The sequence below is a fragment of the Squalius cephalus genome (genome assembly GCF_949319135.1).
Source record: "Squalius cephalus genome assembly, chromosome: 19".
NCBI classification, from domain to species: domain Eukaryota; kingdom Metazoa; phylum Chordata; class Actinopteri; order Cypriniformes; family Leuciscidae; genus Squalius; species Squalius cephalus.
In genome coordinates, this window is record NC_137140.1 from 31,647,451 (window position 1) to 31,667,656 (window position 20,206).

Here is a 20,206-nt window from a genome sequence, read left to right on the forward strand (position 1 = left end):
CAGTGTCCAATAAACAGGGAACCTCTACCCCACCCATAGTAATAGTGACAGAAGGACAGTTACCTAATAATTTAAGAAGGGCCTGGTTCCCACCTAATTCAGCAGGCCGAGAGCCAACGGTTACCCCTCCTGAAGTGTGGCTCATCAATTCAGGGGGTTGAAGTTTTCCGTCGGCCTACTAGGATTCAGAGAGCTACCTGGCTGTGACAAAGATGCCTGCTGCTCTGTAGATCTACGAAAATCCAAAACACAATTTCGGGCAATATGGCCTGGTTGGTTACAACGTCTGCAAATAATAGGGTTAACTCGCCTAGACTGATTAAAAACATGCTGTGACTGCAACTGCTGTAAACCTTGGGTGAGTTGATTAAGTTGCTCTTGTTGGGCCCTCAACATCTCTTTCAGTTCAGCCAACTCAGACGGATTCTCTCGACCTCGGGAGGGTAAATTATGCCCTTGGACTCTATACTGAGTAGCAAGAGATGGAACGGAGTAACTTCTTTCCCGTGTATCAGGGCGAAAACCCTCATCAACCCACCTAATTGCCTCTTTCCTTACCTCCAAAATGGTAGACTGTGGATGGAGCCGGATATAACGCTTAAGCTCACGGCATAGGCTGTTATCGATCACGTGTTCTACAAACTGATCCCTGAGTAAAGAAGCGGAATTAGGCACGCCATCTGGAGCGCATTGTACCACCTTCTCCATCAAAGCAAAAAGGGCATGCGAGAAGTCTTGCAAGGACTCCCCCTCTTCCTGTTTACGGGAGAAAAACTGCTTCTGAAGGGAAATATACGAGTGCGCACACCCATATAACTCCCTTAACACAGAAAACACCTTTTCTGGATCCTCCCTCTCCTCCCTTGGTCTAAACTTAATTTCACTTCTGGCAGAACCTCCTAGATGGTCAAGAATAAACAGAGCTTCCTCCCTTGCTGATAAATTTCGAGCCCTTAAATTACTCTTAATCTCCTCCACCCATTCAAACACCTCCTCATCATCCCTTCCACTAAACATGGAACATCGTCTCTCTCTAGGGACAAGAATGACACGCTCTGCCATGGGCCTGGGGGCATCCACCACACCGCGAACATGTGTATCAGAGGCAGAGCTAATACTAACCGAGGGCCCTGCTGCAGAACTAGCTTGACGCTGTAACTGCTCATTCTCTGACTGCAAGGACTGAACCTGTCTTCGCAGATCTTCCAACTCACTCTCCATTAGGAAAATGCACCAAAATAATAATAATAAACCTGAAAGACGTACTCACGGGTAATTTGACAAACTGCCAGTCTCGAGAAAGCTTCCCTTGATCACTGCCCGCTGCTGCTTTGCCGCTGTAAAATAAACACTCACCAAAAACATCCAAATAAACAAAAACAAAAACCACAAATACACCTCCAAATTCAAGCACATACAAAGTGTCCCAAGATTGGAAGTACACACCTCTGCCTGTACAAAACCCTGCCCGACTACGCCAAATGTGAGCGGAGGCTATTGCCACCTAAGATATAGAATATGTTTTGTAAATGCTCCCAACTACAGGGTTTCCAAATAAATGGAAAAAAACAAACAGAGATGCGTACAATCTTTATTTGACACCAAAGTAGTAAAAAGGATAATCATACAAAAATTATAAGAAAAAAAATACACAAGTTACAAATACAACATTCACACAAAAGAAAAGAATAAGTCATAAAGTGGCCACTTGTAAAATTGGATCTTGGACAGGCAATATCAATATCCCTTGGGATAAGTCACATTTGGGATAGAGAAAGAAAAATGAAAACAAAATATCCAAATTAAATTCAAACCACCTCAATTCACACCTTCATGCAAATGTATAACCAAATATCACAATCCACCAATAAACAACAAAGTATAAATGAATTAAATAAATCCTCCCAATCCCAGCAGCTAATAGCCCATGGTAGTTGTAAAGGAATTGACAGTAGATAAGAACGGTGGCAATTACCACCCACAGTACTCCAGAACACAATTAGCCACAAAAAAAAAGAAACAAAGAGAAATATCAAATTAAAGACAATGCAATTAAATCAATATAACAAATAAATAATTCAATACCCAATCATCTCAGCACACGCACACACTTCCATACACACAAACGCCACCACAAACACGCGTTCACACCGAGCTCACTCAAACACGCGCTCGCCTCAACACACACTCAAATAAAGACTCGTTCACATCAAACGTGTTCACACAAACATGCGTTCACACGAACACACGCTCGCATCAACACACACACGCACACACCTAAAACCCCGCTCACACAACTGTGCGCTCGCACAAACACACGCTCGCATCAACACACACGTGCGCTTCTAAATCACAGTAGTCCGTGGTGGGACTTGAGCGCGCACCCTCTTCAGTCTTCACAGCACAGCACCACTGTGAGCCGCCACACAGCAGCAAAACAACAGCGGGCAGATTTCTATAAAAATAGTTACTCAATTTGGTCATTAACCACGCATACACTATATCTAAAATTACATCTGATTAACAAACAACTTACAAAATACCATATCAACTTACCTGCAGCACAATTGACTGGCCCTCGGTGAGAACGGTGAACAAACCACCAATACTGCCTCGATCACACTATATAAACGAGTCATCATTAAAAACGGCGCTATTAAAGAATAATTGCAGCAACATATCAATGCAGTAACATACCTTGATATATGTTAATGCAATTGAACATCCACAGGCCCACGGCAAAAGTTAAAAAAGGGATTTCCAACTTATGCAGGTCTACAACACTTAATACGCGCTCAATGCTTGATGCATAATAGATTGCTCTTGCGACACAAAAGAATGCAGCCTGCGTACCATGCCGGAAGGAAAACGGAAGTAAGAGGAAATCTCCACGTTTTTAAAGGGCCGTGAGCGTACCATGCCAAAGAGAAAACGGAAGTGAAAGGGGATCTCCGCATTTTTAAAGGGGCCGTGAGCTTAACTTCCGCCCAGCTCCATCCACCTACACAGAACGGAAGACCCTAGAAGGGTCACCCCATTACATTTACTCTGTTTAATTGATGTAAGGGTGAACTCGTGAAAAGAGGTTTAGACCTCACACATGTAAATGACCAGATTCAGGAACAGTGCTATCCTGAGGCTATGACTCCACCAGGCATTATGAAATGACTGACACAAAAACACATTATACACATTTTACTTGTTATTTAGCTGCTAGTTGCCAAACTTTTTTGAATGTTAATAGATTCAAATAATTAATTGTGATTTAATTAAATATTAGCATTTTGTTTTAGCACTTTAAATTATTTGAATATGATTTACTTTGAATAAGTTTGTGCCCCCCAAGAAGCCCCTCTGCTTTAGATCATTTAAATAATTATAGATTTAAATAACTACTGACAGCTATTTAAACCTCATGTTCTGTTATCGTGTGTTTTAATGAGAGACACCAATGCTATGTTCTTTTGTCTAAAATATAACAATTATTTTCCTTCCAAGTTACTTTAATGTGTTGCTCTTATTGAATCTTTATTTATTTATTTATTTAAGCTTTTATACCTTGAAGCTTTAATCCTCTGTTGTATCACAATATAGACATGCACTCAGTTGACTTGCATCAAATTCTTGACAGAAAACCTAAAAAAAAACTGACCCATAATGCACTTTTACAGTCTTATTGTGGACGAATAAATGTAACAACTTTAAACAATTTTCCTTTCAGCTATGGCATGAATCTCTTTTACTTTTAACTCCTTCTCTTCCACATTCTGGTATATAACAGGCCACTTTTTTCTCATTGAAAATTCTGTTTAACTCCAATAGCATTTCAGCCAAAACACTTTTTCCCCCAGTCTGACTAAAGAGAGATGAAAAAAGTGTTGGGAAACCTGTTTCCAGAAATCTACACTTCAGCCTTTTATTTTACATATTTTGTAATCAGTAGCAAAAGTGGTTACACTTTATTTTAACCCTTAAATGCATGAATGTTTTGCCAATCATTATTACATATTCAGGTCTTTATCTTCTTCACCAGATCCACCATCCATCAAATGACAGTAACACCAACATTTGATTGCACAGCGTTCAGTATTTTCTATTTGCAGTAAATCCCTGAACCATTTTAAATTTTGCTGATGATACTTTCTATTCTTTTGTTTTCTGCCTGCGGTAACTATGAGTGAAACACTTCATCATTGTGCATCAGACATTTCCACCTTGTGGAATAAAGGTGAATTGCACTTATTCAGTCATCAAAGATTCAATTATTGTTGTGCAGAAAACATATCTTTACACTGTAACAAATATTACAAAAAGTAATATGAAAACAGGCATTCTTTTATATATCTTTTTCCTTGTTATATTGTTTATAATGAATTGATTGAGGAATACTAAGAAGGTTGATGTCTAACTTTAAAAAGAATGAGGATGTGGGTATGCGTTTAAGGGTTAATGTGTCCATGTTACAGTGTAATTATACATTTAATAATTACACTGTAATTATTATTTACACTGTTACACATATGCATGTAACAAGGGCACATTCAAATGAAGTGTTACCACAAAATTGTGTCATTTTGTTAATTTGTGCACTAAACACATCAATATAAATGAGTTCCACTGTGCTTCAAAGAATCTTTAATCATACAACGGTAGTAATTGTGTCCATATATACACCAGCTTGACCCTGTAATTAACCTCACCATGTGCTCTGTCTTAGCATAATCATGCGTCCAGCTGTGAGGGGCGTTTAACATTCATGTTTTCTCTGAGACAAATAGACCAAAGCCTTTCGATGTCAAGGCAATATGTTTCAATAGTATTGTGGGCCCATGCCAAGCCAGTTCCTACGGGTAAGACACCATTCACAATGGATCATCTCTCTTTTTAACACTATTAAAAATATAAATTAACGTCCATTGTGCCAAACAGCACTATCAGCCTTTGCTGTTGCTCAGGTAACCAAGGTGATGATTGTGGCACCATGTTTTCTGAATATTCTTGTAATGCTGAATATATTCTGACATGCTTTCCTCATGCTCACAGAATCTAAAGTAAGACCGGCCTCGGGCATTCAACACACTGAAATGAAATCAGAAATGGTTGGAAAATTTCATTTCTGCATCCAGATATTCCCTTCAGAGAAATGGCAACTCCTACGGCAGACCCCAAAACTGGAGTATTGGGAATATCAACTGAACAGGCCCAGTCAAATAATCTCTATCGCCACTGCACTGACAGGGCCACATTCTGTGCCAGGAACAGCCGTGGGTATCCAGCCTCTCTCTCCAACCAATCTAGGAGGGTGAATGAAAGGGGCAACAGTCACTAATTATGAGCACAGACCAATTTTTAAAAGTACATGAAACTGTGCGAGAGCCTGGGGTGTGAGACCACACAGCTCAAGATTTTTGTTGGAGAAAATTAAGAAGTCATGGCCTAGGGGTTTGCTCAAATTCAAGTCAAATTGTTGAGTTCTCTCTCACTCCCAGAACTTATGAACCTACCCTAGTTATAAATTGATTTGGAATGCTTACCAACACCATAAATGATAGTTATAAAAGCCAAATGAAGAACTGGGCTTTTGGCAGAGGACACAGATGTTGCATTGAGGGATTTATGAAACGATCAAAAGATCACACAAATAGTCTTTGTCTGCTACTACATATACACGACGTTGAGATTTTTGAAAATTATTATTTATTTTAAAGAAATTATTCGTTTTATTCAGCACTGATGCATTAAATTGACCAAAGTGACAGTAAATACATTTATAATGTTACAAAAATAATCATTTATAATAAACACTGTTCATTTGAATTAAATATTCCTGAAAAAAGTCACGGTTGTATCACAGTTATCACAAAAATATTAACCAGCATAACAGTTTTCAACATTGATAATAATCAGAAATGTTTCTTGCGCAGCAAATCATCATATTAGAATGATTTCTGAAGGATCATGTGACACTGAAGACTGGAGAGATGATGCTGAAAATTCAGCTTTACCGTCACAGGCATAAATTACATTTGAAAATACTGTATATTCAAATATAAAATTGTAATTTTATTTCACATTATTCATTTATTACTGTAGTTTTGGTAAAATAAATGCAACTTTAGTGAGCATAAGAGTCTTTTCAAAAACAAGGGAGTGTACTTTTAACTGAAACTTTAATGCAGATGTTCTGAGTTGTGAAGAAGAAACTTCTTTAGCAAGTACTGAAGTATCATCTGTGAATCACAGACCACACCATAAGAGAAATTTACAGTGGACATTAATTTATAATACGCGTGTGATACATGCTTGCTTACTGTTTTTGCTTACAGGATAATCCAACCTTAGGTGCATGGGGTTATGTTTCATGGATTATACTTTGTGGTAATCGAATCTGTAACCTTTCAGTCACCAGCCCTGAGCCATTACTCCATTTCACACTTCCAGGGCTCTTCCAAACTGTATCAACTCAGGCTGGGGTGTCAAATCCACTTATTATATCATTTGTGTTCGCACACAGCGTTTTGTGACATTCACAAGAGTTATAGTTGATCCACTCCTGATGAGACGCCCAGTTGCAGGCAAAAGAAAAGAAAAATAAAAACTTTGGATAACCTCGATTTCCCTCTATATGGCTGCTGAAACATACCCCCTGGCGATGTAAGAAAAATATGATGGCTTGTGCTTCAGAGTCACCACAGAGGATTGATTGATGAGAAAAAAAAAAAGAAAAGAAAAGCTCTTTGACTCCAAGGCCCCCCATTGACCAAGGCAATATTGGAAGGCTCCCCATGTAGACTATATTTCCTCTGGTACTTCTTCTTTAATGATGACAAATGTGCTTTTTTCATCCTTTTTATGAACAGAAACTAAGAGTGACAATAGATTAAAATAACCAATATTTCAGACGTTTAAATCGATATTTTAGCTGTTTTTTTTTATTTTATTACATTATTCAAATATGAATAATTATACTATATTAAAATAATTGTAGCAATTCATATACTGATATTTTCCCTTTGAATTATTTTAATGTGTTGCCCTGTCCCAATCAAAAACTGTCAGATTATTTATTTAATCTTTTATAACTGATTGAAGCTTTATGCACTTTTCAGATATCTGACTATTATGCATTCTAATTAGGTCTTTAAAAGCCCCTGGGGTACCCAAACAGAACATGAGGATTAAATTGGTTTTAAACAAGGTAAAGCATGTCACCGTTAATAGATTAAAACAGTTGTCACAATATTCTAATCATCCCAGATCATCTGAGGGCGAGGTGTGCGTGTTTGTGCGTCCTGACGCACTGTGCTGTTCTGCGCACGGCGCCATCAGATCCGCTCAGAACGCAAACGCACCCGGTCTGGACTGCCAGGACTTTCAGCTGAGCAGAAGCACAGTCGCATCTCTTCATCAACGAGGAATTTCTACATAACATACACAAGTTCTACAAGCATGCATAAGAAATAGAGGATTATATCGTGATGTGGAATGGTTTTGAGATTCTTTAAGAGGCACCACTGCGGGAGGCTGGAGAATCATCGGCTCGACAGTGAACAGATTTCCACGAGATTCCCACGGAGCTCTTGAGAGCGAAATGAACAACCCGCCGCTGTGATCGTGCACATGGAGAGTGCGATCCAAGGCGCGTGAACGCACGCACGGCGCTTTGGACACTTTGGACACATTTCTTACTGGATACTTCAGAAACCTTCGTCTGCAGCTACAGTTCCATTTTTCATTGATCTGTTTATAGTTTGCATTATTTATTTATTTTCAGCGAAACACTAACAGACACATACATTATGTTGAACTAAGCTGTTTTTGAAACACCTCATAGGTGAGTTCGCATGCATGTTTGGTTAAAAAAAACGCTACAATAACTTTTCCGTTTAAGTTTCACGGAAAAGCTTTCTTGATAGCCTACATGTCTTGCATTCACCTGTTTAAGTCAATGCATGCATGTGCTGCAGAATTTTGGGAGGGGAGCCTATTTAATTACCTTTTTAATTATTATTATTTCTTTAAAAATCAGATTCGGATTTTTTTATGACCGTAACTTAATGAGATAGGCTATATGATTATCTATGGTGAAATAGGCTAATATAACAGAAGTGCTGTGGTGATATTGGAGTTCTGGTTATGCAGTTAAAATAATTTGCGCATGTAATTAGCCTATTATTGTTTTTTGTAATTTGTGCTAAAATGTGCATCAACTTTCAGGGGACTTTTGGACAGTGCAGTATAGTAAAACATCATTTTGTTCCTTGGTTTATTTTAGCGAAAGAGCCGGAATAACTTTTCCATTTAAGTTAAACACAGAAAAGCACTCTTGATAATGTCTTGCATCCACCTGTGCATGCGGATGCATGTGCTGCAGAATTTGGGAGGGGAGCCTGTTTATTATGTTTCAGTGGGCTTTTTTTTCGGATTCGGATTCTCTTATTAGCCTACCTGAACTAAATGAGATATTTTTATGTTTAGAGCAGATTGCCAAATGAAACATAACACATAGGCTACTTACGGGGATTTTTGCGTTTCGGCTATGCAGATAAAAAAATAAAAATAATAATATGCATGCATAATAATGGAATGTGTGGTGAAATAGAGATATAACTTTGAGAGACTTTTGGATAGTGCTCCCATATGACGAAACGAAACATTATCGTTGTCATCTAGCTATTTTTGTTCATCAGAGACGCTGGGGTGCTGATAAATGTGCGATATCTATCTGTGTTTTTTTCAGTGTCCACTGCACTGACAGCTTCCTTAGTCTCCATCCATCCATTCCGAGTTGTAGGATGCAGCAGGAATGATCCCGGTCCAGCGCGTTAAAGCTCAGCCTCAGCTGTGGCACGTGAGCGCGGAAGCTCCTCCATGGCTCTGGATGGTCCCGAACACCTCCAGACTGTGTAGGGTGGGTTCTGCTCCTCCGGTGCTCATCTCCTCTCGCCCTGCTCCGGTGATTCAGGCAGTCTCGGGATGGCAGATGTCCTGCGATCCGTTTGTGCCTGTGATGCGCGCTCCCGCCGCGGAACCCGCGACCATCAGTCAGTTCAGTCTGCCCAGTGTTCAGGTAACAGGGTTTTACATGCAAATAGCAAAGCCCCACTTAATCTACTGAACGTTTTACAGAGTTTAAAACGGCTATTTAATGAATGAATAAATGCATTTGTGTATTATTATAGACAAGGGCATCCTTCAGCTGAGTCTTGGTTCATCTGAGGGTTTCTTCCTACATATTTTAGGGAGATTTGGAATACCAAACATATGATATTACAGATAGCAGTATAGAAATGATGCAGAGCAGCCATAGAAAACATATGTTTAGTCCCCCATGTTTTGGGAGACAATCATTACTTTTCCAAGACTCACTAGGTATATGTCTTCTATTATTTGGAATGTATGAATGAAACATTTGTGTTTAGTTTGTCAAATCAAGTGGCTTCTCTTAATGGCATCTTTTTAATATGAAATTTGTGTTGCTCATGCAACATTTTTTTAGGACAGTTAACTTTAGTTTTATAATGTCATTAAAATGCATCATAATTGCCCCAATGATAAGACGATTATGATAGTTTATGCCATTAATTCATGTTCTGGCTGCAAATGTACTGAAAAGTAATGAAATTCTTACTGGAAATTGTATTTGAACGTAATATTTAGATTGGCTGTTGGACTTATCACCTATCACCCTGTTGATTTGTATGAGTGAATAGTGTTATTGAAATTGCAATAGAGCAAATATATAATGATCTTATAAAAGGCATTAAGACATCACCTTGATCCATTAAGTACTCCGTGGCTTGACAAGTGGTATTTTATTTTCTGCATTGACATATTTCCTATTGAAACAGAAAGCTGGGGCAAAATGTGAAGGGCTCAAGCTTAGAATCCTTTAGTTTGCATCACTGGAATAATGATTTACTTCTTGCTTTTGTGATGTTAGGGAGAGGAACATTATCATTCTAGGGAGAATTATTACAGCCCTGTGAAAAAGATGAATCATTAAAATTTGTAAATATTACATGAGTATATTTTGTGAACTTTTTTATATTTTGTGAACACTAGCATTTAGATGATCTGAAAAGGAAACAGAGACTAAAATCTAAAATACTAAAATATTTATTTATTTTTATTATTATTTTGTTTATTTGAATGGTCATCACCACAAATTGTAGTGTGAATGTGGTGGAATAATATTGCCTATTTAATCTATTTCCTTTTTCTGTGTCAAAACAGATTAGACATTGATCTTACGGTCATTTGTGTATTGAAATCTTCAGCTATATGCTGACTGACTCTGCAGTAAATGTAAAAAAAAAAAAAAAAATGTAAATCAGAGATTTAATTGAGTTTTAAATGATTAGTACAAAAAGAAAAGGCAAATACATTGTGCACGTGCATAATTATGTGTTTTTTTATTATTATTCATTTATTGCATTATTAAAAGTGAGTGTCTGTTTTAGTTAATTATATTATAAGACCAATAAAGGTCTTGATTAAATCTTGAAACAGATTTGCTGAACGGTTATAGTCAACTCGCAGCTGCTTGAATATGTCTAATAATATGGACAGGAAGGATTGAGATGTGCAGGACACGATTCGATGTTGATAACGTTTTATCAGCATCCCTTTTGGTGAACTGTTAAAGCTGAAAATCAAAATTCTGTGCATCATCTCCCTTCATTTCCTCTGTATTACCACTAGAGGCGCTGTGTTCAGGATGACCCTCACATCCGCAGCTGCACCCCCCCTCACGACTCAAACTCGGCTTGACATTTAATCTGTGTGCCGGGCAGAGGCTTGGTCACCGCTACTTCACATCCCCAGCGTTAAGAACTTTGTGCTTTCTCATTATTAAAGGGCTGTTCAGAGGAGGCGGCAAACATTGTCTCAATAGCACTGTACTGAAACCAGAGAGAGAGACAGAGACAGTGGCAGCCAAGAGTATATTATTTAAACAGAGACTCTTGAGTTGCAGACAGCCTTCAGAAGTCTTTGATTGACTGCTACTGCAGAAAGGCATTGACGCATAGCCGAGCATAATAGAATGGGACGTTATCCTAAATGCAGAAGATACAGATGCAGCATAATCTGCAGAGAATTTAACATGAAATTATGTCCACAACCAAGCTTCTTTTTGTAATATGATGTATTTTGTAATATGAAAACAACAGCATTCAAAAAATAACACACACAGCGATGTTACACTCTTAAAGATGGGAAATTTCCATTCCACAAAAGGTTCTTTATGGAACCATCGATGCCGATAAAGAACCTTTATTTTTGAGGAGTGTATGGCATCGCTGTGAGTGTTCATTGTTGGATGCTGTTGTTTTGTTTCCAACCTCAGTATGAACAATCATTTGAAGTCAATGTGATATCAAAATGTTAAAAATGGTAAATGATTATTCCTGGAACCAGTAATGCCAACAAATAACCTTTAATCTTATAACTGAGGATAATCTTGAATACTTTAAGATCAAATCATCACATTTTTACATTCTTTAAAATAAAAGGTCACTTTCTTTCCACAAAAAGGGTTCTTGACTCAATTTTAAAGAACCATTTATGCCAAAAAGGTTCTGTATAAGAAGAAATATCTTAAATGATTGCATAATGCTTTCATGTTTGACAAGTTATTTAAATCTTTCTAATGATAAAGTACTTTCGTGAGCTGCTTAATTCATAAAATTTTATTAAATTAAAAGTGACTAAAACTAAATCCATAAAATAGCCCCATGATGGGAACCCTGAAAAGGTTCATGAGATGCCTGGCAGAGCCCTTTAAGGTTCTGTATAGAACATTTTCTTCTAAGATCCACTAACATGAGGTGTAGTGGTTTGCACCATATTTTTTCACATAAGTGTGGATGTGGCCATTTGTAATTTGAATGTGTTTGGCTTCCGGTATAATCCGCTTCCAGTTATTTTTAGCTCTACAAAATTGATTAATTTTGCTGCTTGATACTGCAAACTGGTATTTCTTACCACATTATTTTAATGTATTGACGCAATTATAAACACACTGGTCTGTAGCGCAAACTATTTTACTGTTTACTGCACTTTGTTGTTCTTCTCGATATTTCCCTATAGTGGCTAATGAATCGGAAGTCAGAGAATCGGCACATTCAAAGAAAACTTCCGCATTGAAAAATAAAGTGGATAGTTTCTCTGGAGTTATTGATTGAGAGGACATTGATTTTGCCGTGATTGAGGTCGTCGTTTTAAACTGTAGTAATTAAACCTTCACTGGTCCAGAAAAGTCTGCTGATGAGGAAAAACATTGATGTTTTGTGTTGACACTTGGGATTTTTATAATTTATTCTGTTGTAGTTGGTGAAATTGGTGAAGAACAGGTGTCATGCCAAAAATATTTTTTTCACAGAATACCACAACTTTTCCATAAATCTCCAAAGTCCCTGCAACCAAAATGATTTCTTGACAGCTTTTAGAGAATCCCAGTTAGGTCTTTTATGATTCAGTTATGCTCTTTTCAATAAGATGGATCTGAAAGATCTCAGTGGTAATTTGTACTTCTCTTCTGTCTATCCCAGTGGGAGATGCCATCCAGGCCCCATGTGTTGGGTTACCAGCCTTCTGCAAGTGTGGATCTACTTCCAGTGTTTCCTCACGTATACCGGACTGTCCTGCCTCCACACTATGGCAAGGGCTGGGTGGAGAAACGTGTGCCTGACTACAAGGTAAAGGATGCATTCACAGTAATTGATCATATTTGGTTTTGGGGAATGAACATCTGTCCGTCCATCCATCCATCCGTCCGTCCGTCCATCCATCCATCCATCCGTCCATCCATCCATCCATCAATCCGTCCATCCATCCATCCATCCATCCATCCATCCATCCATCAATCCGGTCATCCATCCATCCATCAATCCGTCCATCCATCCATCCATCCATCCATCCATCCATCCATCCATCCATCCATCCATCCATCCATCCATCCGTCAATCCATCTATCCATCAATCTGTCCATCCGTCAATCTGTCCATCCATCCATCCATCCATCCATCCATCCATCCATCCATCCATCCATCCATCCATCCAGTCATCCATCCGTCCATCCATCCATCCATCCATCCGTCAATCTGTTCATCCATCCATCCATCCATCCATCCATCCATCCATCCATTCATCCATCCATCCGTCAATCCATCCATCCATCCATCCATCCATCCATCCATCCATCCATCCATCCATCCGTCAATCTGTTCATCCATCCATCCATCCATCCATCCATCCATCCATCCATCCATCCATCCATCCATCCATTCATCCATCCATTCATCCATCCATCCATCCATCCATCAATCCATCCATCCATCCATCCATCCATCCATCCATCCATCCATCAATCTGTTCATCCATCCATCCATCCATCCATCCATCCGTCGATCTGTTCATCCATCCATCCATCCATCTATAAATCACAAATCCTCATATCCGCTTGTGGGCGTGAGCAACTGTTCTTTGTGAAACTTTCAGTTTTTTGCCATTCTGTAACTGCACAGGATTTCTGATTTCTCATTTGCAGTTTTATCTAAACAACAACACTTTGGCTCTTGAAACCACCTGGATCAGTCCAGAGGAAATGGGAATTTTCCAGCGTCAGGAAAAACCACTGATGAGGACGAATCAAACAGCGTTGAGCATATGTAGGCCAGCTGCAGCCTCCAGGAATATCCACACTCTTCTTTTGACACCTAGGCGTGTGTCAGGTAGGAGGTTTCACCCATTTTCCTACCTTTGTGATTCTGGCTCGCAGTTTGGCTAAAATTCATCAGATGGATTTTTTTTTTTTTTTTTTTTTTTTTTTTTTTTAAATAAAGCTTTCTGTTTTCTATTTGCTCCCTAGGCTATTTCACTCTCTGCTTCTAGTTTCTTTTTAAACAGTTTTTCCTTTGTAATGTTAATCTTCTTATTTAACTTGATATAACAATATTGGAGGATTGTCAACTGAGATTTTACGGAGCGAAAACCGAAGAGAGGCTGTCACTCTGTTTTTGTGTTTATGTGTGGGAAGAGAGGCGGGTTGATTTGTGCTTATGAAATGAAACTGAACTTACTTCAAATTTCAGCTCATTTTCAGTCATAGTGTGGTTTAATCAACTAGAGCATGCAGTGAAGACTGCTTAAGAGTGTGTAATGAAGACCCATAATGAGTATGCAGTAGAAAACGAATTATGCCATTTGATTCTGGTAACTTGACAAATGTATACAACAATTTGTATACTACGCATCTTAGGGTGATTACTGTTTTGCAATATATTTTGAACTCTGTACCTTTTAAAAAGTTAATGCATGTGTTTAAACTGGTGTTTATATATAAAGGAGTATAGAAGACCTACTGTATATTTATCCCTCTAACACATTTCTTGAAACCAATCACTCACTTTCTCAAAACCTTAAACACAAAACCAAATTTTCAAACCACATTCACAGAACCTCAGAATCAAACATTTGCCTCAAGACCATTTTATCTGTGCTCAAAATCAAACAATGCTCTCAGATCATACACACAGCGAGTCAAAATTATTAACACTACAGATCATTCATTAGACACTACATCAAAAAATGGAGAACACAGAATTCAAAGCATGCAGTTACAGAAAAAAGTATTGTAACAAAGAAAACAAATTTTGCAATTATGTAAAAAAGTATAGTAATGACAACTTACAGTAGTAGGTGAATAAATTCTATGGATCCCACTGCAAGTGTAGTATTATACTGAATATTGAATGAATACTAGGCCTATCGAATTTCTGTATATTCACCACTTGCATGTGAAAATACATTGAACCAACTGCAAAAGCCAAAAAGGTTACAGTAAAAAAACTCTAATTGAAAAGCATGTTTCAGTAAAGTCCACGCAGAAGAGTTGTGCACCTGCAAAATCAAGGTCAGTGAGAGAGATTTTAGAGCTTCAGCATCATGTCTTCATGTTGGTCCGGCCGGAGGAGTTTCTCCAAATCACAGATAATGTGAATCTCTGCAGGCAAAGGGAAAAACCCTAAAGCAGATCCAGCCTTGACAACATTCTCCACACCTTGTTCTTCCTCGTCCTCTTCCTCTTTGTACACATACTTTTCCTTCTCTTCCTCTTATATTGTTTCCTCATCCATTGTTGGTATCAACATTCAGTGCAACATTTTGAGTACATTTTGGGACTTGAAGTTCATTTAGGATTTTTAACAATGTTTTTAAAATTTAAGTCGCTGTGTGTGTGTGTGTGTGTGTGTATGTATGTGTGTGTGTGTGTGAGAGAGAGAGAGAGAGAGAGAGAGAGAGAGAGAGAGAGAGAGAGAGAGAGAGAGAGAGAGAGAGAGAGAGAGAGAGAGAGAGAGAGAGAGAGAGAGAGAGAGAGAGAGAGAGAGAAACTTTTATTTTTAAGAGCGCAAGATGCATTAAAGATACATAGAAAACCAAAGTGGTTGTAAAACGAGATTGTTTACTTACAATACGTTTACACCACATACTTTGCTCCTTGCAAAGTTTACATTTGCATACAGTATACAGAAGTCTGAAAGCTTCGGGATTAAACATGAGTGATCAGTAGTGTGGGAATAGTATCAGATCTATTTATGTAAACCCTTATGCTCAAAATAATTAATTAGTTTGAGTATGGCAAACTTAAATTAAACAAATTAGTTCAAATGAACTTTTATGAGTATTTAGAATTTTCTTTTTCTTTTGAGGTCACAAAGCTGAAACATTTTAAGTAATCAGAATTGTTTCACTGTTTTGAGTTGAACTTGTTTCTTTTAATTTAGACAAACTTAAGTTTAAATGAAACTGGACTGGGATTTCCCATCATGCTTTGCCTTGACTTTCGAAAAGGGTTAATGCTAAAATTGAGTTATATTATGATTGTTGTGCAAAATTAATGTTAACTGGGAGATTTAGTAGTGTTTAATGTTATAATTTAAAAGACTTTCTGTTATGTGTTTTTTTTTTTTTTTTTTTTGGAGGGTTACCATCATGGTGACGAGTAGAGCATGAGCTTGGTTTGAATACAGGTATATGTTAAATGTGCTAACTGTATTTAGAAATTACTATGCTATGTTAATGCTATCAACGCAGTGTGTTACCAAATAGCAAGTTAGCACTTATTGAATGTGCAAAACAATAGCTAAGGTTATACTACTAAAAGTTAAAATTACATGATCATTTTTAAGTTTAATGTATGAATTAACTTCTTTAAAGATGAGAACAAATAAAATGCCTGAGTACAAAATAAAAATCTGCCAGTTCTGCTTACATAAACTTAAAAATTTTGATGTAACTGATTACCTATTTTTTTTTTTTTTTTTTCGTTTTGCCAACTTATTCTGGTTTACAGTGGTCCAAGTGTGAAATGTGCACACCTAGCAATCCAATCGATCAAAACACATGAAGTGACCCCTTAAAATATTCTCCTAAGTTAAATTTACCCACAGTGAACAAGTTAAATTAAAAACAGACCAGGGATTCAGATAGAGCTGTGCAGTGTATCACATAGCTCTGCATTTAATTCCAAACACTCTTGTCCTCCAGCAGAGACTCAGTGTGCTACACCTGTGCTCTCCCCTGATCATAAGTCTTTAGCTGCAGATGCTTTCAGGTAGGCAGTGATGAATTAGATTGCAGATACACTCATGTGCCGTTCAAAGATTAGTCCTTGAGAGATGAAAAGTTCACTCCTGTTGAGGGTTTTCTGTCTTTCAGGCCGCAAAGTCTATAATGAGTGAAAGTGAATGGAATATTTTAGCAGCACAGAGTCTTAACTTGTAAAATTTTGACCTTTGCTTCTACACTTTTACATCTTTAACACTTCAAGTGTGCTTTAGAATAGAGAGAAGGTTAATAAACCTTCTAATAAAACTTGTTAATAAAGCTAATAGACATTCTGAACATATTGTAAATGTGAATGTAAAACTCTTCAATATTTTTCCCCTGGTATCCTTCAGTTCATCTTGAGAATATAATCTATATCAATCAATAGATATAGAGACACATAAACAACACTAATTTTAAAAGCCATTCATTTTAAAAATTTACCCTTGAAAGTGTCACTTGAAAAGCTCTGGAAATATCTGTACTGGCAAACTAATATAATTACTGACAAAAAATATATAATAATTATATATATATATATATATATATATATATATATATATATATATATACAGGTGCTGGTCATAAAATTAGAATATCATCAAAAAGTTGATTTATTTCAAGAATTCAACTTAACATGTGAAACTAATATATTATATAGACTCATTACATGCAAAGTGAGATATTTCAAGCCTTTATTTGTTATAATTTTGATGATTATTGCTTACAGCTTATGAAACCCACGAAATCAAAATCCCAGAAAATTAGAATATTACATGAAATCACACAGTAATTACACAGTGATACCATGATCATTGAACCAGGTTTTGGTTCTTTTGGCAGTGTGGGCCGGTGCAAATCCTGCTGGAAAATGAAGTCAGCATCTCCATAAAGCTTGTCTGCTGAAGGAAGCATGAAGTGCTCTGGAAATGTCCTGGTGGACGGCTGCGTTGAGTGGACAGCACAGTGGACCAACACCAGCCGATGACATGGCTCCCCAAACCAACACAGACTGTGGAAACTTCACACTGGACTTCAAGCATCTTGGATTGTGTGCCTCTCCATTCTTCCTCCAGACTCTGGGACCTTGGTTTCCAAATGAGATGCAAAATTTGCTCTCATCAGAAAAGAGGACTTTGGTCCACTGTGCTTTATTAAATCCAGAGTCAACGCAGCCGTCTACCAGGACATTTCCAGAGCACTTCATGCTTCCTTCATTTTCCAGCTGGATTTGCACCTGCCCACACTGCCAAAAGAACCAAAACCTGGTTCAATGACCATGGTATCACTGTGTAATTACTGTGTGATTTCATGTAATATTCTAATTTTCGGGGATTTTGATTTCGTGGGTTTCATAAGCTGTAAGCAATAATCATCAAAATTATAACAAATAAAGGCTTGAAATATCTCACTTTGCATGTAACGAGTCTATATAATACATTAGTTTCACATGTTAAGTTGAATTCTTGAAATAAATCAGCTTTTTGATGATATTCTAATTTTATGACCAGCACCTGTATGTATATATATATATATATATATATATATATTGTGCATCAATTTTACATTAGTGCTTTGAGCGTGACTTTAAAGCCTTATATTGCTGTAGGTAGGGAGCTCATTTTAGGGAACAGAACTACTGAGTAGTAGGCCTATGTATGTGTTCAGTCCACCCAACTATGTCCATATCCCTTATTTTGTAGATTGTTCTATTTCTAGTTCAAAGGCAAACATAGGCCATGGGAGCATTTATCCTGACAGTACAGTATGTGTTGTGTAGAAGGGGGTGAGTCATTCTTACTTTCGCAATACATTATGAACAACATATTCTAGTAGGTTTTGGCTAGCAATGAGGTTTGAAAAAGTTTCTTTCTATAGCTGATGACAGTTGTTAGAGATATACCACCCTGAATAATCTCACTCTGAAGTTCAGACTTTCTCTAGGCGAAACAGTAACCCAGTTTGAGTATCTCCGATATATATATAGCATATATCATGCATATATATAGTGAAAAATAGCAGTGTAGAGGTTTGGAACAAAAAGAAAGAATTTTAATTTCGCCAGAACTGTTGCTTTAAGTATGCACCATATCAGCAATAACATGGCAGACAAGAAATTATGAATCTCTACACGTGAGCAGGTTGTCAAGCTTCGGTCTTGTAGCGTGTGCTTTTCCTAACCCATTGAGGGTTTTTTGTGGAATCGAGGTGACAAATATTAAGATGGAAATAACAGATGTGGATGTGGAAGTGGAGTCTGCTGCCATCTGTCAAATACTTCTATGGTTCGTGGTTGCCTCTGTACGCTTCATAACCCAAAAATTATATCTCTACACCCCATAACCCAAAAAACACCAGCAGTCTGTTTCTGTGACTGAAAAAAACATTGAGATGAGAGAAAATTACTTGTTTCTCATGCATGTATGCAAATCCGTTGGTTGTGACTGATGTTTTTGTTTTGGGTTAAAAATTGGTGTATATATTTAAAGTTAGATTTATGGTTAATATTACGTTCTTGCATGCCGTTGTGAAGGTCATGAATGAGGAAACGACTTGAATATTTTATGGAACGGAAAGTTCTCTGGAAGCCCTCAAACTATAATTTTACATTCAGGAATAGGCCATCGTGGAGTTTGAAAGGAGCATCAAATGATGTTGGCACCTCAAAACTGTTCTTTAAACATGCAAAACTTTCCTTTTATAACTCTTTTGGGGCATAAAATAAGCATTCACTCCGTCTGTTGCCTGTCTGTTTCTCTAGGCCACAGGCAAGTTGCCTGAGAATTAGAAAGTTGATCTTTGATCTGGAGAATTACAAAATCTACTTGATCTTTGTCTTCACCTTTGATGAGCTTAGCTCGACATAAAGGTGAATGGATCAAACCATTGAACACACCTCTGCGTCAGTTACAAAGTGATAGTTATTCACCCTCAGCACAACTAAGCTTTGGGGAAGAATTGAACTTCAGAAGGTAGATGTCTGTGTCCGGGAATCAGTTCTGGAGTGGTATTGAGAGTTGCTCTTACAAAGTCCTCCTCGCGGGCTTGGGCCGTTGATGAGCGTGAGTCGAGGCAATAATTGGTGCCAGAGGGTGTGTGGCGGCGTTCTCACAATCGAACACTGTGAGGAAGTCCAATTTGTGTCTTCGCAGTTACACTTCCTTACCGCAGGGAAAGGGAAGTTCTTGACGTCTGCAAACACATCTACAGAGGTCAGCATCAGTTTAAGAGCTTTTCCCTCAGGTAACAGCGTACTTTATTAGGGCTGCTAGAAATTCTCGTGATAAATTGGTGCGGCGCGCACAGCATTTGCCTTTTGTTTAAAAGAAGTGTTTTTTTTTTTTCTCTCTCATAGTGCTGATATCTGTCATACTATGATGTTTTCCTCAACTTTCTAGATTTTAATAAGCCTGGAACACAGTAGTAGTCTCACTTGTCACACACACATTTCTTTAACTGACTTTCTTATGCACGTTGCACACAAAACTGGCAGCTACGATCCAAAAATCGAAGTTCCAATTTGCTGTCTGGTACTAGGTTGACATGAGCGTTTCTGAAGAGCTAATCACTGGATATACCAAAGTTCAAATCTCGC

General features: G+C 37.8%; 1 protein-coding gene and 1 long non-coding RNA gene across 3 annotated transcripts in view; one reads left to right on the top strand and one right to left on the bottom strand.

The window, feature by feature from the left end:
* Positions 1–2,416: 2,416 nt before the first annotated feature.
* On the bottom strand, positions 2,417–2,869 carry LOC307147401. The gene is made up of 3 exons (XR_013819304.1): positions 2,698–2,869; positions 2,557–2,622; positions 2,417–2,455 (listed from the first exon to the last, which is right to left on the bottom strand). It is a non-coding gene; the product is annotated as an uncharacterized lncRNA (long non-coding RNA).
* A 4,469-nt stretch (positions 2,870–7,338) lies between these two features.
* The window catches only part of tcerg1l (transcription elongation regulator 1 like), an 84,672-nt gene continuing 71,804 nt past the window's right edge, over positions 7,339–20,206 (top strand). Inside the window, exons 1-4 of one of the 2 annotated variants that reach the window (XM_079851027.1) lie at positions 7,339–7,834; positions 8,741–9,070; positions 12,555–12,701; positions 13,553–13,736. In XM_079851027.1, coding sequence (XP_079707153.1) covers positions 8,807–9,070; positions 12,555–12,701; positions 13,553–13,736 — 595 coding nt within the window. In that variant the 5' untranslated portion in view covers positions 7,339–7,834; positions 8,741–8,806. The remainder of the gene's footprint in view (positions 7,835–8,740; positions 9,071–12,554; positions 12,702–13,552; positions 13,737–20,206) is intronic. The other variant, XM_079851028.1, reaches the window with a different exon arrangement.